A 16,697-nucleotide genomic window follows, 5' to 3' on the forward strand; every position below is an offset into this window, starting at 1 on the left:
ATTCCCCCCTGTCTTGTGTTATAGTATTCTGTTGGTTATGGACACTGCATATGAGCGGCCTGCGCCATGATACTTGAGATGCTGAATTCAATTCGACTTCCTCTTCCCTATATTACTTATATAAGTACATGCGCGAGAAAATTGAATAACACGTCCAACCGAGAAATGTATATAGCAGTGTATGCACCGATCTATGTAGGAGACATAATGGCATTGAACCCTTGCAGGCAGATGTGAAACATCTGACAGCTGAACCTGCATATATGCGTTGAATTGACTGGATTCTACATGTCTCTGCGAATCAATACTAACAAAGAACTGTAACTGACTTGGCATGTTTTGCTCTGGCATTTTTAGTTTCAGTCGAGGATCGCCGCAAACTCCGCAATGTAAACAACACCCATAACAACAGCGACGGCAATAATAACAACCACTCCACGGCGTTTTTTTTCTTTCTTTCTTCACTTTCGTATTCTTCGTTTCTTTTCTGGCATCCTGTATTTGTTATTGCTCTTATTGTCGACGTCTATCTCAATGTCTACGGAGTGATTCCTCTGATTCTCCGTTGTTCGGTTGCTAACAAACAAGCAGGTTACCATGGCCGAGGTTCGTCTCCTCACCTCTGCTCCCTAACATATACAGTCTACTGACTACAGAAACAATAAAAGACCCCCTGTCTCGAGGTAAACCTCGACCTTGACCCCCTCCACGCCGACCACCAACTCCAAGAAGCCCTTCATCTTAATGCCAGCCGCGACGACCTAGCAACCACGCCCTGCGCAGGTCGCAAACACTCCCGCTCGAGCTCAAATATCAGCAGCGCCAGTCTGGATTCGAACGGCTCCGATGTTTCTGGGAAGTATGATGATGCGGATGAGTTCGAGTACTTCAACAATGATACTGGTAACGACGGGGTGAATGAATCGCCTCGTTCCCCGAAGAGACGGCGGTCGAATGATTGGCCCGAGGATTCTCGTGCACAAGCGCATGGACAGGATAAGGGAAAAGACGAAGCGAAAAAATATCATGAGAATACGGGTAGTTTCGGGCGAAGATGGAGGAATCGCAAGAACGTTTCCCCCCGTGTAACTGCTGCAGCTTCAAATTCGAACTCGAAGAGCCCGAAGAGTCCTGCGCCCCGTGGTCGGCGATCGCGTTTCGTCGAAGGGACTATGAACGATAGCGTCAGTGAAAAACCGCCTAGTATCTACCTTCGCGACGATCTGTATGCGCAACAACACCAGCAGTACCCCCAGCAACAGCACTTGCCGCACGAAAGGGGCTCTGGCGGAGCGAGCAACCACAGCCATAAATCTTCCGGGATTTTTCGATTTGGGAAGGCGATTGCATCCGCGTTCAACCCCTTTGGTGCATGGGGGAGTGTTTCTGGGGTTTGGAAGGGGGATTCCTCTGGTTCGGGTTCGGGTTCGGGCTCTGCATCTACGGACGGCAACTACAACCAACGACAAGAAGACGATATCGCGCGAGTGCACAGGGCCTACGAGGAGTTGAAAAAGTCCGGATTCAAGGGGACCGTCAAGGGCGCGTATATGCAAGATGTGCAGTCCTCGAATGCACTCCCCGAGCAAGCATGGAAGTCCATACAAGCAAAGATGGACACCAACTACAAGCAGCCGTCTACACCTGGGCATCACGCGCGACAGATGTCTGGGGAAAGCCAAGATTCGACAATTGGGGGATCGGTCAGGACATCGTTGGACCTTCGGAGCTCGTTGGACCTTCGGGGCGCGTTAGATCTTCGCAAAGCCAAGTCATCACTTGGTATTTCTTCTCTGGTCAAGCAGCAAGAATCTAATACACCGGAGGTGCGGAAACAGAAATCTCGGAAGGATCTTTTGCGACAGGCGAAGCTGTTGAAGAAGGTTAGCAATCTCGAGGATAAGCTTGAGCGTACTAGACGGGAACTTCGCGAGCTGCAGGGTATTCAGGACAAAGTACCAAAAATACCAAAGGAATATGAGCAAGGGCATGTTCAGGGTCAGCGACGCGAAGAAAAATCATCTCCACAACCACAGCAGCAAGACGAGGAACCTGAACAGCTGCACTCGCAGGAATTGGTCCCGCTGTCAGCATCGGAACAAGCCATGTCTCTCGAACAACCCTACTATCCCAAGAAATTTGTCCCTGGCGCTCTTTCAACTCTTCCATCAGAGAGGTCTTTGGAGAACCAAGCGGAGGCTGAAGATAAGAAGCGTGTCAGCGCTAATCATACTGCTGATGCTGGTGCTGGTGCTGCTGGCGAACCGTTGCAGTCGCTTTCGACAAACATAACTCGTGAAGCGAATACAACCACGCCCAAAAAGGAGACGAAGCAGCAATCGTCCCTATGTGCAGCAACAGACAGCCCCTCTCTCAAGCGCAAATCTCCCGATCCAGAGTTTCTGGAGGCATCCAAAACCCTCGATCCGAAACGAGACAATGGCAGCGTTCCCGACAAGGGAACCCCCCCTGCCACGACCACACCCACCAGATCAAACAGCACTCGATCCCGCCGCTCCAAGCTCCAGAAAATGGGTAAAAGCGACAGCCCCGGCTCCGTCGAACGCAGAAAATCCCAGTCTAGCACTCCTGGATCAATCACACGGCGTAAACCGCGCTACCTCAACCCCACTAGCCCGAGATCTTCCCCGTCAGCCAGAAGAAGATCCAGATCAAGTTCCAAATCCACATCCATATCGCCTAAGAAGGCGCAAGCGCGTCTGAAGACGAAGAAGGGATTTTATGATCTTGCGTCCGCTTCTGCAACCGCGTTACCTCAAACTGATAAGGAAATCGGTATGGACATGGACGTGGACTCGGATGCAGACACGGATATCATGGACTACGACATGGATTCCGCGCAGCAGCGGCAGAACTCGTTTTACATGCAGGGCGAACAGCATCTTAACCCCAACCACAGTGCGAACTCAACGCCAACACGCACGCCTAGCCGCAAGTTTTGCTACGATTTCGAATACATCCCCCCGGTCCCACCGCTGCCCAAGGATCTCGCTGCTACCGCCGCGAAGGTCGATCAGCGATTGGCTAAGGAGTTGAACAGGCGGAAGAGTATTGGGACGACTGCTGTGCAGCACGGTGCCCAGCAGAGTCACTTGCAGGCAAAGCAGCAGGTGGAGGTGCAGGTACCTGTGAAGGATGATTTTGAGTGGCCGGAGGATATTTTTTGATTCCTTGTTGATTGGACGAGGTTTTCTAACTACTTCTTATGTTTCTGTCCCGGAATTCATGTTCAGACTTGAACTTGGACAGACTGATGATATGACGATTTATGATCAATTACTAATTTTGTTTGAGTTTTGTCTGGATATTTCTTTTGCTTTATGTTGGATTTTTTTCCTATGTTGTCTGCTGAATAACAGTAATGCTATGATTGATCTACTTCACTCACCATAACTGACACCGTACGCTCCTATATACAATGCAACAATAATGCAACGCAATGCCATTTACAAAACAGCGGTCGCATTAGCATGCGACCCAACACCCCCCGCCACATTTGCCGGCGCACTCGTCACAAAAAAAGTCCACTTGCCCAACTCGCGACATCGCCCACTCAACTTCTCCAGATTCCACATCTCCCCCAACGGCATCCCCCACAGCGCCAGAATCTGCTGATGAATATACCCATTCTCCTTCTTCGGTGGCCAGCACTCGAACGTCGGCGAATCACCCACCAACGCCGCAAAATAAGAATCGTGTAACCAATCCAGGATGGCTTCCTCCTGTGCCACGCCAGCAAATTGCGTGCGCTTTGCGCCCTCCGTGCGCGCTTCGGGAGTGAGCTGGTTGTAGCGCTCGATGAAGCCCGTGCGGACCATGAGAATGTCGCCGGGCTTGATGGAGCCGCCTTGGGACTCGGGGCGGATGTCGAGGCTTTGAGATTTAGCGCAGGCGTTGAGGTCGGCGAATGTGATTGGGTGGGGCGTGTAGGGGTCATAGGAGATGTTGTTGGTGTTGGCGTAGTGGCGGTAGTCGAGGAGGATAGCGCGGCCAGCGATGCCGTGGGTGGACCAGTGGTGGATGCTGCATTTGAGGTTGGCGTCATCGCCGTAGATGTCGGAGTGTTTTGCCTGCGTGCGTTAGCTTTGGCTTTAGGATGGAAGGGTGGGTGGTTACCCCGTTGTAGAAGCAACCAGAGTCGATGTGACCAAACTACATTCGTTAGTATTTACCTCATGGGGTAGATATATATCAAGTGAAGGTTAACATACGTGACGGAATCCGTCCCACTGCGTGCCACTCTGCGTGTTCAGGTTATATGTATCATCATAGGCAATCCCAGGGACAAGTTCCTTGATGTTATGCTGGAAAACTTCTCGTCCGAATGCCGGTGTCTTAGGGACGTCCAGGGGAAGACTGCCACATCAACACCCTGCACATACATATTCAATCACCGTTATATACTCACTCCAGTCGAATGATTTCACCAGTTTTGATCTCCTGAGCCGCAGCTTTGACACGAGTCGGTGTCAACAAGTTCAATCGTCCAATCTATATCGACAGTTAACATGATATATCATTCATGTCTGTAGAAGCAACTCACCCCATCCTCCTTCCCCCAGACCCAAGCTGCATCTTCCGGCGCACCAGGGAGCTTGGGTAATTCTTTGCGAGACGGGAACTGGGTCGAGTCCGGGTTCCAGGGAAGCTGGTTGGGGTCTTGGACGGTTGACATGGCTGGAAGCTAAGTATGGAACGGGGGAGAATTGAGAGTTGGGACAAGCAGGGAGAGAGAAATCTGGGGAACCAGAAGGGGGAGAAAATGGGGAGGAGAAGGGATCCTTTATATAGCATTATTTTGTGGTAAACTCCATCATCCCTCCGGGTTTTTGAGTCTCATCCGGGGAAAAGCCATAGCAACCTGGTCGCCGATTACAGAATGAGGGTCAGTCACTGGCTGGAAGAACGGAAAGAAAACGCGTAAAGAGACGGATAAAGTTAATTGCTGGAATTTGTATGGAAGCAGAAGAGGGGATCGCAATGGTTTCTTGGAGCGCTCTGGAGGTGTTGCTGGTTATAGATGCTTTATGTCAGCGTGGAGAGGATGATCTGTGGGATTTCCCCGCATTTCGGAAGACCGCTACTACCGGTTACAGACTACGAAACACACATGATTCATGACCCGAAGGTCGTTTTTTTTCCTTTCTTTTTTATTTAAGTCAAGTGTACGTGTTATACATACTTGCATATGATATACTGCCAATTGGTGTTGTGGTATCCATGTCCGGCGCCAAAGACCAAAGATCAGGCAGACCGCGGACAGGCAAAGAAACATGATCATTCGTCAAAGATGTTGTCGACCTCAGTCGAGACAAGCTCATGCAATATGTGCGCAAAGTAAAAAGAAAATCAGAACGCCGAGGACGAAGCAAACTTCGCCTAAGCAACAAGTCACCCAGACCACCGTAAACCATGTGTGAATCCCAATCGTATCGGAAAAGAAATGACAACCCATCTGTCGAAATGCGAAACACCAGGAATTCGTAGGACGCTATCATCCAGACGCCAGCAACATGAAAAATGACAACAGGTTTCGCCACGCCCCCAAAAAAAAAAAAAAAAAAAAAAAAAAAAAGGCACATAATAAAGAACATCAGGTAGATAATAAGATACGACGAAATAAAGATTAATCACCGCTAAGGGTACGGCGCCGGTAGACTTTTATCACACAAGAGTGATTTAGGTGAGCGTCGGCACCCCAGTGGACTGAGAGGCACCACGCCCGCCGCGGAAAGCACCCCGACCTCGGGAGAATCCACGGCCATAACCACCGCGGCCACGGCCATAGCCTCTACCACGACCACGGCCTCTGTAGCTGCCCCGGTAGCCATCGACACTGCCTTGACCGAAAGTCTCAATGTTCCGCTTCTCTTCTTCGCCACGCCATTCGCGACCAACAGCGCGAGCCCCGGTTCCTTCCTCACGGTCACGGGCCTCGCTGGAGATGTTGTCAAAGAATGAGCTGGTCCTGTTGTAACTATTGACAGGCGCAGAGGCCGGCGTGCTGCTAGTGTCCACGGCCTCGGGTTGAGCAGCACCCTCCTGGGGAACATTTTCCGCCTCGGCCGCAGGACTACCAGTGGCGATGGCTTCCTTGACCAGGTCCTGTTTGTTGAACTTCGCATTCGCGGTTTCAAAATCATAATCGGTCTGCGGAACCTCGACCTTCTTGTTTTGTTGGCCTTGGTACTGACCACGACCGCCACGTCCACCACGGTGTGGATAACCGCCACGCTGGGGACGGTTGCCATCATGGGTCTTCAAGTCATTCATCTGCTTGGTCACATGTTCAACAGAAGCATCAGGTTTCTTAGGAACATTAGGCTGCGGCAGTTTAGCCATGGCAGCAGCGACTGCAGCAGTGGCCGCACGAGTAGCTTCAGTAACGGCGGCTTGAGCAGCGCCCTGCGGCATATTGTTCCCTGGAGCGCTAGCCAGTGGAGGTTGAGCTACAGCGGGAACCGCAGGCCTAGAGGTTTGGGAGAATGGAATCGCCGGCTCCACGCGACTGCTCCTGGGTCCAGTGGGCGGCACCTTGGACGGAGTTGCCGCGGCAGCTCCGGGCGCAGCTTGTACAGCTTCAGTTACATTGGGCTTAGTTTCAACAGGCGGAGTTGGCGGCTTTTGAGCCGTGGCGGCAGCACCAGGCGCAGGTGTAGGAGCCTGGCTAGTCGGCTTACTGGCGGGTGTTTCACCGACCGGAAGCTCAGAGGTTGGCTTGAGAGGGTTTACGGGACCCGCACCCGGCATCCCAGGACGATGCTGTTGAGGTGGGGTCTGGTGTTGGCCTGGGGGTCCAATGGGAATCTGAGGGAAGGCTCCGGGTGCTTGGGGGAAGCCCTGACCCGGAGGAGGATACCACGCTGGCGGCATCCCATACGGCGGGAAACCAGGTCCAGGTGGGAAAGGAGGCCCAAAGCGTTGTCCGTAAGGAGGGTAGAATCCTTGGAACTGAGGCTGTTGGGGATAGCCAGGAGGAGCTTGACGAGGGACCTGAGGCTGTTGTGGCGGCTGGGATTGAGGAGGAAGACCCTGCGGACCCGTCCGGGACATACTCTATTCATGACTGTTAGCAACTGATCGGACAAAGGGAGCAATGCAAGTCAAAACAAGAATAGCTTGATCATATCAGAAGGAAGGCAACGGAAATATCCACATGAATTGTTTGCGCAATTCGGAACAGGTCTGTGAGTTTACATCCGAAATGATTCATCCTATGATCAATTGCCCGACCGCGGCAGGTGTGCACACGAATGCCCAGACAATGCAACAAAAAAAAATGATAGAAAAGTGAAGGCACTTACTCCTAGAATGGCGGGATCATCCGGGACCTGAGCCGGCTCAGGTTGTGTGTTTTCCTTTTCCTCAGCTACGCTGATGTCCTTGACATCACTACCCCGGAAGACAATGTATTCGTAGACACTGGCAGATGGAGGGATCTCCTCGGCCGGGTTGCCTCGTCTGCCTTCCGTTCCGAAGGAAACAACATTCTCGAGAGCTATTGTCGAGGCCTCAGGGTTGATCTCATGTAAAGTACCAACATAACTAAGCACAGCAAAGCAATTAGTTCGACAGCTCGAGCAGATTGTGATTGGAAAGCAAGCATAACATACCGAATATCACTCTTAGAGATCAGGTTGAACCGCTGACTGCCAGGTGTTAACTCCAGCCGAGCCGCACAAACCCTGGTTCAGACCAGTAGGCATAGAAGACTGACCCTATTAAATGGTTCATATCCATGCTGACAGGGAGTTGCGCGACACGCGCGAGTGAGAGGAAGAGAGAGGAAAAGTAACGAAGAAGAAGAGATGAAGGGGAGGTATTTAAGTGGACGACGGAGAAGGGGGAAAAAGGAAAGAAAAAAATGTGCGAGCAAGCGAGAAGAAGCGAAGAGGAGAGGAGGGAGAGGGAAAAAGGAAGAAGAAGCGAAAAAAGCGGGTTTTGTGGCCAGAAGTCGGCTACGGCGGGCCGCAGGAGCTCTATAGGCAGTTTTGATTGAAGAACAACACAACAGAAGTGAATATCGTTGGGCCCATCAGAGTAACGAACACCTTTTCTCAACGCCAATAATTCATAATGACTCAGTCTTCTCATCGAGACGAATTTTTCCAGACCTCGTTTGTGCCATAATGCATCTCCCAACTCCAGGCTCGTCACTGATCCTTATATCTCCAGGGCTGCTTTGGGTGAGCAAGAGCGAAAAGATGCCAAATCCCAGAATACAAATGGCAATCCCATTCGATTGCAAAGTAAAATCCTGGCTGTTCAAGCGGATCCTATGAATCCTGGCTTTGTCTTTGCGGCTCAGAGTGCTGGTACTGTCCGGAAGGTCAGACTCGAAGTAGGTACATGGTGTCCTTGACTATCGGATGCCCGGCCAAGCCTCCTAACGCAATTCTCTTTAATGGTTCACAGACAGGAGAAACTGCCGCTCTGTATAAGGGACCCACTGCTCCAGTCACCAGCATTTGCTTCAGCCCAGATGGAAGGCTTCTGTTCGCCGGATGTTGGGACAAGACCGTATGGAGCTGGGATGTGGCCACGCGGCAACCTAAGCAGCGGTATGAGGGACATACCGACTTCGTAAGGGCTGTCACCAGCACCAGACTGAATGGTCAAGATCTTCTCATTACCGGAGGAGCCGACGCGCAAATCCTGGTATTCGACATTACCAGTGGTAAACGACTACACGTTCTGAAGGGTCACGCTAAGGGTCTCCAAGATCTAGCGATCGATCCTAACTCCCTAGATCCAGAGAGCAAGGAAATGATTGTTTATAGCGCGGGAAGCGATCGTGAGATTCGACGTTTCGACATTTCCGCCGGCAGTCAAGATCTCACTCACACGGACCCCCTGTTGGCCCATGACACCAGCGTCTACAAGCTCTTCTTTGACAACGATGCTGATCTCTGGACTGCCTCTGCTGACAGAACGGCAAAATGTCTCGTAAGGGATGACAACTGGAAACCAAACCTCGTGCTGCAACATGATGATTTTGTCCGGGATGTAGTGGTTTACGAGCAAGGAGGCTGGGTGGTTACCGCCTGCAGAGATGAGGAAGTTCGTGTATGGAACCGATCGGTATGTTTCAAGCCCCATTGCTAGAGCAGCTGCTATGGAGAATGGTAATAACATGTACACTACAGACAGGAAAGCTCTACCATACATTCTCTGGTCATTACGAGGAAGTCACAGGACTTGTGCTTATTGGGTCGACCGTCGTCAGCGTCGGAATCGATGCGACTATCCGCCAATGGTCCCTCAAGCCGGATGAACTTCAGATAGCGGTGGAAAAGGCCAAGATGACTACACCAGATGAGGACGAGGAGAAACCAAACCCCGAGTCCATGCTGACCGAGGAGGAAGAGCGGGAGCTGGCCGAGCTGATGGAAGAGGAATGAACGGTTGAATTAGGACCCAATTCCTATGCAGACCGAGATAATGACCAGGCATGAAATGTAAATATGTACTTTAACGCTCACTTACTAGCGATGATATATCAATGACGTAGCAGCAGGGATCTCCGGCAATTATGCGGGCGCGTATGTCAGCAGTGCACACGACCTGCTCCGCTCCGTTCTCGAAACACCCGCCCGGTTGTTACTGGCCACTCTGTTGCGACTGGATGTTACCACGCTAGATTACTATTACTGCTTTCGCTATAATTAAATACCCCTGTCGTATTCTCTTTAGCTCCTAACTATCTATATAGTGAGCTTTTCTAACCTACTGCATCACCGTGTTCTTTCCTCGTATCTTATCGGCCTCAGCCCCTCCTCGGAACAACGTGGGCTTATCCTCAGCGCCAGACCGAGCACGTTGACACCAACAGTCCATAACCTGCAGAATGGCCACTACATCGGGCATGCATGTACAGACGCACGATGGCGGGCCGGAGACAGAGCCCAAGATGGTGAATCGACTGCGAGATAGCAAGTCGCCTTATGTGAGAACTGCCGCTTCCTCCCGGCAGGATGGACGATCGCGAGACTAAACTAGTTGAAATAGGTCAGAGCGCATATGCACAATCCGGTGGCATGGCAAATGTGGGATGCAGAGGCCATGGACTTGGCTAGGAGGCACAACCGTCTAGTCTTTCTCAGTATCGGCTATTCAGCATGTCACTGTGTGTAGACCCGCGTTGTCGGTTCGCAGCTCGTCTGGCTAATAGGAATATAGGGTGCCATGTCATGGAAAAAGAGTCGTTCATGTCGCCAGAAGTGGCATCGATTTTGAACGAGTCGTTTATCCCGATCAAAGTCGACCGAGAAGAGAGACCTGATATTGACGACGTTTATATGAACTACGTACAAGCGACTACGGGATCAGGAGGCTGGCCTCTGAACGTCTTCTTGACACCGGACTTGGAACCGGTATTTGGTGGTACCTACTGGCCTGGGCCGAACTCGTCAACCTTGCACGGACAGGAGACTCTGGGATTCGTCGAGATTCTCGACAAGTTGAGAGAAGTGTGGCAGACTCAGCAGCAACGGTGTCGCGATAGTGCGAAGGAAATCACCAGACAACTCCGGGAATTCGCAGAGGAAGGGACACATTCTCACCAAGGCGACCGAGAGGCGGATGAAGACTTGGATATTGAGCTCTTGGAGGAGGCATACCAGCATTTTTCCGCGCGATATGATTCAGTTCACGGAGGGTTCTCCAGGGCGCCTAAGTTCCCAACGCCTGCAAATTTGAGTTTCCTTCTCCGCCTGGGGATCTATCCCAGTGCCATATCGGATATTGTGGGACAAGAAGAATGCGAAAAGGCAACCGCCATGGCGGTTAGTACGCTCATCAGAATGGCGCGCGGCGGTATCCGGGACCATATCGGCCACGGTTTCGCCCGGTATAGTGTCACGTCTGACTGGCTCTTGCCTCATTTCGAGAAAATGCTTTACGACCAAGCGCAGCTATTGGATGTCTACGTAGATGCCTTTAAAATCACGCATGACCCGGAGCTATTGGGTGCCGTCTACGACCTTGTTACCTATTTGACAACCAGTCCCATTCAATCCGCGGCGGGTGGTTTCCACTCTTCGGAAGACGCGGACAGCCTTCCAGCGCCAAACGATAGTGAGAAACGAGAGGGTGCGTATTACCTTTGGACGCTGAAGGAGTTGACTCAGGTTCTTGGTCAACGGGATGCCGGAGTCTGCGCTCGTCACTGGGGCGTGCTCCCCGATGGAAACATTGCACCCGAGAATGACCCGCATGATGAGTTCATGAATCAGAACGTACTGTCAATCAAGGCGACACCGCGCCAATTGGCGAAAGAATTCGGGTTGGGTGAAGACGAAGTTGTACGAATCCTCAAATCGGCCCGACAAAAGCTGCGCGAGCACCGGGAGAAAAACCGCGTACGGCCTGACTTGGACGACAAAATCATCGTGGCATGGAACGGCCTGGCCATCGGTGCGCTTGCAAAATGCAGTGTTTTGTTCGATCAGATAGAGAGTTCGAAGGCATTGCACTGCCAAGAGGCTGCAGCGCGAGCAGTGAAGTTCATCAAGGATAACCTCTTCGACAAACCCACGGGTAAACTATGGCGTATCTATCGCGATGGTAGCCGAGGCGACACGCTTGGGTTTGCGGATGACTACGCGTACTTGATTCATGGATTATTGAACATGTACGAGGCCACGTTTGATGACAGCTATCTACAGTTTGCGGATCAGTTGCAGAGTATGTCCCAGACTTCTTACGAAATGGCAATGACTAATTATTCTCTAGGGTATCTGAATCAAAATTTTAGCGCCTATACCGGATCAACACCGGCCGGGTTTTATAGCACACCATCTACGTTGACGCCGGGCATGCCAGGGCCTCTCCTCCGGTTGAAAACAGGCACTGAGTCTGCCACACCATCTATCAACGGAATCATCGCCCGCAACCTGTTGCGACTCGCGACACTACTGGAAGACGAGGAGTACCGGACTCTGGCGCGACAAACGTGTCGCTCATTCTCCGTCGAAATCTTACAACACCCATTTCTGTTTGTCGGACTTCTGGATGCGGTGGTCGGGCTAGAAACAGGCACCCGACAGGTTACCGCAGTGTATTGCACGGCCGACATCACCGAAACGAAATCAGGACACGAGGAGGGCCTGCTTGACCGCGCTAACGCACCGATATCAGCTCGAGACCTGGTGGCGAAGCAGGCGCGTAAAGAAGCGGGCCTGGCGACGTCGTCGTCGAGCGCAACAGTGGCGCTGGTGGATATCCGGCCGTCTCATGCAGGCGATTTCGTAGGCAACCCTTCATTTTGGTTGCGGACACGGAATCCGATGTATCGGGAACTTAAGGCATCCGAACCGGGGAAGAATTATCTACAGGTTTGTGAGGGAGGCAAGTGCCGCATGGTGGACGTATAAATTTCTCTTTTCTGTTATACTGCATAACTATAGTCGGTTGTCATTGGTCATATAGAATCGAATCTTACCCGAGTACTTTGGTAAAAAGAATGTGCACTGATCGTTGATGCCTCAAGTAGACGACGGCCATTACCGGGGTCCTAACCGTCAACAACGGCAGATCGGATCTACGGGATCTGAAGCACTTGGCTGGAATATGAGGAATGAATGGGATAGGTCAATTGTCAGGCAGCCAAGCTTCAAGAGAACCGATTGGAAATCTCGGAGATTAGAAATGCCCTTAATTACCGGTGACCAATGACCAGTAACCATGGCAGTGAAGCAAGTAAATTAACGAGTTAATGATTAATGGATTCATCTCATGATTCTCTGGGATTCTCTGGGCCCTTGTCGTATAGTGGTTCTGGAACCGATGAGTTTGGTCAAGGACTGGCTATTTGCCGAGAAGTGAAATTAAGGGAATAGGTGGAAAAATCCTGCGTATGGGTTTATACCGCCGGTACCATGTTAGAGCGACCCTTCGTATTCAAACTGAAACTGAAACGGTTGGATTTTTTCGAGAATGCCGGAAGGCTACGCCGGAGGGATTTGGGTGGTATCAGCCATTATTCAGGTGTTTGGCTTTGTCGGAGGACATACGGACATACGGACTACGGACTACGGACTACGGACTACGACTGCGGAGCATATAATAGTCTAGACTTAAATCCATAGTTGTTGGAGTTCGTATCAGTGGCGTAATACTATGCAGAAATAAGTTTTGGTGGCTGACATGCCGAACGGATATTTCATCCCATACTCCGACTCTGTACGGAGTACTCTGTACATAGGGGGAAAACCACCAACAAGTATGTACATGCTGTTCTATCAGATTAATATAATTTTTGAACATAATGACAGGTTCTGGACTCTTGGATCTGAACAGCAAGCCAAGCCAAACGGACAGCTCCGGGACAGAGGGCAGCAGCGATAATCTCCGAATCCCAATGAAAACGCAACATGAAACACTGCCTCTTCAGCGATGGGGCAAGTGGAGACAAGTGGGATTGGGCTAGTCGTTGCCAAGTTTTGGTGCTTGTTTATCCTTCTTTTACGCATCGCAGTTTGTCTCCGGTGAATATGGGCGCGATGATCTAATTATGCTCTATATGGTTCCCGTAGAATTTTAAGAGGGTACCACGGGTGTCTTACGTTTGGGTCTCTATAGAATTACAGCATCGTGCCGAATAATACCAAAATAACTGGAATTACAAAAGCAATACAAACCTGCGACAAGGTGGACCGCGAAAGGAGCGGGATCATCAGACATTATAGCCAATAAGAGATGGTGCCTGACATAGCCGGGCCAGGTTATTTACCTTGTAAGGTTTAGTGTACTGCCAGGGGCTCGGGAATCTTCAACCGTCGCACATGGGGTGTGACAATACGGTACAATATGATACCGTCGTCATCACATCATTCAGGGGATCACAATCCTACCAGGTAGTATGAGCTTGTACGGAGTAGTTTGGAGAAAGTACAGAATTATGTAGTTCCAACAAAATGCTGAATGTTGCAGAGAATGACCAGCCACAACACAGTACAGGTCAGACAATGGCAGGCAAGAATGTCGAATGGTATGCGGTGGTTGGTCGAGCTATCAGGAGAGTATGGCCACTGGCAGGACCCTAACTGTGTCTATATACTCTACTGGCCGCCGTGCATGTTTGTTGCCCTCAGTCTACTATTCCCTACCAGTCTTTCTTTTTGGTAACAATCTGAAATGAATTGAGGGCTACACTTACAATGAGAGATATCATTCTCTCTCTCTAGTCCTCTCATCCATCCTGAACCACCCCCCCCGCTCTCCCATAATTTGCCTCTTGACGGTCCCAGATCGCACGGCCCCACTATCTCTGTGTCTGTGTCTCCTTTCCCACTAGTATCCGTACTGTATTTCTCCTATTTCTTCTTCCTTTTCCCTCCCGCTTCCGCTCTTTTCTCTTCCCTTCCTTCCCTTTTCCTCCTCCAAAGGCAGCTTCGTCCTCTCATTTATATTGTTTTTTGTCTTTTTCTCTTCTGTTGCTTTTTCTCCGCCTTTCAGTGCACTTTTTTTTTATATCTTTTTTTCACTCTTTTAAAAAAGAATAAAAAAAAAGGGTCATCTAAGGCTGTCGTTCTTTTGTTTATACATTTTTCCCACCGAAGTACATACAATCCAGCAGATATATCCGCCGTCGCAAAGTGCCCAGCGCTTAACAATTCACATCGCCAGTCGATCCCTTATATCGCTCCCTATTCGACGGACTCGGCCTTGCGAGCTATCTTTTCTGATTGCTTGCCTTCGTTCCTTTTACCTGCTTATCGACATTTTATCTGGAACTTCCCGGGGAAGTTTGATTTCACAGTTGACCTGTGTCATTATTCCTCCTTGCCGCTCGCAAATCTACGGTCCCAGAAAAGAGAGCCAAATATCAACTTTGTTTTCCGAAACGGGTAGAAAGAATCTTCAATCCATATCAACATGCGTTCAACATTGTTGCTGAGTGCCGTCTGTGCGGCCGGAGTCTGGGGTACGCCGCTCGACATCGACAAGCGCGTCTATGAAACCGACTGGAGCTATGTCACCCTCACCGAGACCTCCACTGCCCAGCCCGTGGCAGCAGCTACCACCACCTATGCCCCTGCGCAGGCCGTGCAGGAGACCGAGAACGTCGTCACTGCCGCCCCTGTGACTTCCACCAGCACCCTCCCTCCTGCCCCGGCGCAAACCACCACCTTGGCTCCCGCTCCCGCCGACAACGATAACAACAACAACGCCAACGCTAACACCAACAATGTTGCCAACGACGTTGGCAGTGTTGTCGATAGCATCCTGCCTACGGCCTTGACTTCCAGCTGGTCCACCGAGTGGACATCGACCCCCACGCAGGCTCCTACTACCATGTCCTCGACCACCTCCAGCGCTGGTTCGCAGGGCACCAACGCCTACCAGCAGGCCATCCTGTACCATCACAACATCCACCGCAGCAACCACTCGGCCAACTCCTTGACCTGGTCCGACAACTTGCAGGCTAGCGCCCAGAAGTTGGCTGCTCGCTGTGTCTACGAGCACGACACGTATGTCCATTCTATCTGACCTAGATGTATACTTTCAAGTTTACTGACCCTTGTACAGGAGCATTGACGGCGGTGGTTACGGTCAGAACATTGGCTACGGTGTCGAGGAGAGCAACATTGGCCAGATGATCACCAACCTGATGTACAACGATGAGATGGGCTTCTTCTCCGACCTGTACGGCTTGGCCAGCCCGCTCATGGCGCTGTTTGACAGCTGGGGTCACTTCTCCCAGATCGTCTGGAAGTCCACGACCCAGGTGGGATGCGCCACTGTCATGTGTGACAGCCTGGGCAACATCGATGCCAGCCGATCTCTTCCGTTCACTGTGTGCAATTACAACCCTGCAGGAAATACCGGTGGGGAATATGCCGACAATGTGCTCAAGCCTCTCGGACAGCCCATGTTCACGGCATAAATTTGAGATAAAAATGAAATATATCAAAAGACATGCTTTCCTGGGTCGTGTGATTGTTGAGCATGGTTGTTTCTTTTTTGCTATCGACTTGAGGGGGTTGGTGGATGCCACCCTATCTGCTGCATCGACTCACTCGGGAGGGTTGTATCTTTTTTTTTTTTGGCATCTCTTTCTCTTCTCTCTACCCTTTTTTAAAGCTTTTTCTTCGCTTCTCTTAAACACCCTTCACGATTTACTCAATGTGAATATTACTTCTTTCCTTCCTTTCTTCTGATCGATATTGGCAAATGTTTTGGGAGTCCTTGGCGCCATAGCGATTGAATTGAGTGCTTACTGGGCGGTTTTCACAATATGCCTGATTGATTTCTCCAACCCTGAGGATTGACCAACCAAAGTAGCTCTTAAGATATTGGCATGGCGTGGAACGGAGGATTTCCGCAAGTCGTATATGAATCTTGCATATCGTGCCCATGACCATATTCGGAGAGAAGATTGTCTTTTTATGCTTTCCCACTCGGACAATTCTACTTCTTATTATTGATTTTTTGTTATGATATTTTCACTTCTGGCCCTACGCTTTGATCGCTTGTTTGACGCTGTGCGGATGATCCGGAGTCAATCTTCATCAGCCGCGCGCGTTATGACGTATCTTGGTTGGGCACTATTTGTGTATATTTTATTCTTCTATTACGACCGTGCCAGTTCTCTCGGACCTGCATAGGATCAATTATCGGATTTGCTTTTGTAGTTGTTGTTTCACGTGCGATTCGTCCATGTGCGCATTGAT

General features: G+C 50.6%; 5 protein-coding genes across 5 annotated transcripts; 3 read left to right on the plus strand and 2 right to left on the minus strand.

Annotated features, from left to right (window-relative positions):
• Positions 1-3,467: 3,467 nt before the first annotated feature.
• ACHE_30347A (uncharacterized protein) lies at positions 3,468-4,696 on the minus strand (the record flags this gene model as incomplete). The annotated part of the gene is made up of 5 exons (XM_043276955.1): positions 3,468-4,091; positions 4,138-4,173; positions 4,233-4,377; positions 4,430-4,512; positions 4,565-4,696. 5 exons carry the CDS (start codon positions 4,694-4,696, stop codon positions 3,468-3,470), a joined length of 1,020 nt encoding a protein of 339 aa, XP_043134882.1.
• Positions 4,697-5,700: 1,004 nt separating this feature from the next.
• Positions 5,701-7,761, minus strand: ACHE_30348A (putative G2/M phase checkpoint control protein Sum2; the record flags this gene model as incomplete). Its single annotated transcript, XM_043276956.1, has 4 exons — positions 5,701-7,077; positions 7,326-7,566; positions 7,635-7,670; positions 7,739-7,761. The coding sequence occupies 4 exons, from the start codon at positions 7,759-7,761 to the stop codon at positions 5,701-5,703; spliced, it is 1,677 nt and encodes a 558-aa protein (XP_043134883.1).
• A 336-nt stretch (positions 7,762-8,097) lies between these two features.
• Positions 8,098-9,422, plus strand: ACHE_30349S (WD40 repeat domain-containing protein; the record flags this gene model as incomplete). The annotated part of the gene is made up of 4 exons (XM_043276957.1): positions 8,098-8,138; positions 8,197-8,362; positions 8,437-9,102; positions 9,168-9,422. 4 exons carry the CDS (start codon positions 8,098-8,100, stop codon positions 9,420-9,422), a joined length of 1,128 nt encoding a protein of 375 aa, XP_043134884.1.
• Positions 9,423-9,868: 446 nt separating this feature from the next.
• Positions 9,869-12,395, plus strand: ACHE_30350S (thioredoxin domain-containing protein; the record flags this gene model as incomplete). Its single annotated transcript, XM_043276958.1, has 4 exons — positions 9,869-9,967; positions 10,030-10,147; positions 10,201-11,706; positions 11,755-12,395. 4 exons carry the CDS (start codon positions 9,869-9,871, stop codon positions 12,393-12,395), a joined length of 2,364 nt encoding a protein of 787 aa, XP_043134885.1.
• Positions 12,396-14,898: 2,503 nt separating this feature from the next.
• ACHE_30351S (CAP domain-containing protein) lies at positions 14,899-15,910 on the plus strand (the record flags this gene model as incomplete). Its single annotated transcript, XM_043276959.1, has 2 exons — positions 14,899-15,494; positions 15,553-15,910. The coding sequence occupies 2 exons, from the start codon at positions 14,899-14,901 to the stop codon at positions 15,908-15,910; spliced, it is 954 nt and encodes a 317-aa protein (XP_043134886.1).
• Between the last annotated feature and the right edge of the window lie 787 nt (positions 15,911-16,697).

The sequence above is a fragment of the Aspergillus chevalieri genome, chromosome 3 (genome assembly GCF_016861735.1).
Source record: "Aspergillus chevalieri M1 DNA, chromosome 3, nearly complete sequence".
Classification (NCBI taxonomy): Eukaryota; Fungi; Ascomycota; class Eurotiomycetes; order Eurotiales; family Aspergillaceae; genus Aspergillus; species Aspergillus chevalieri.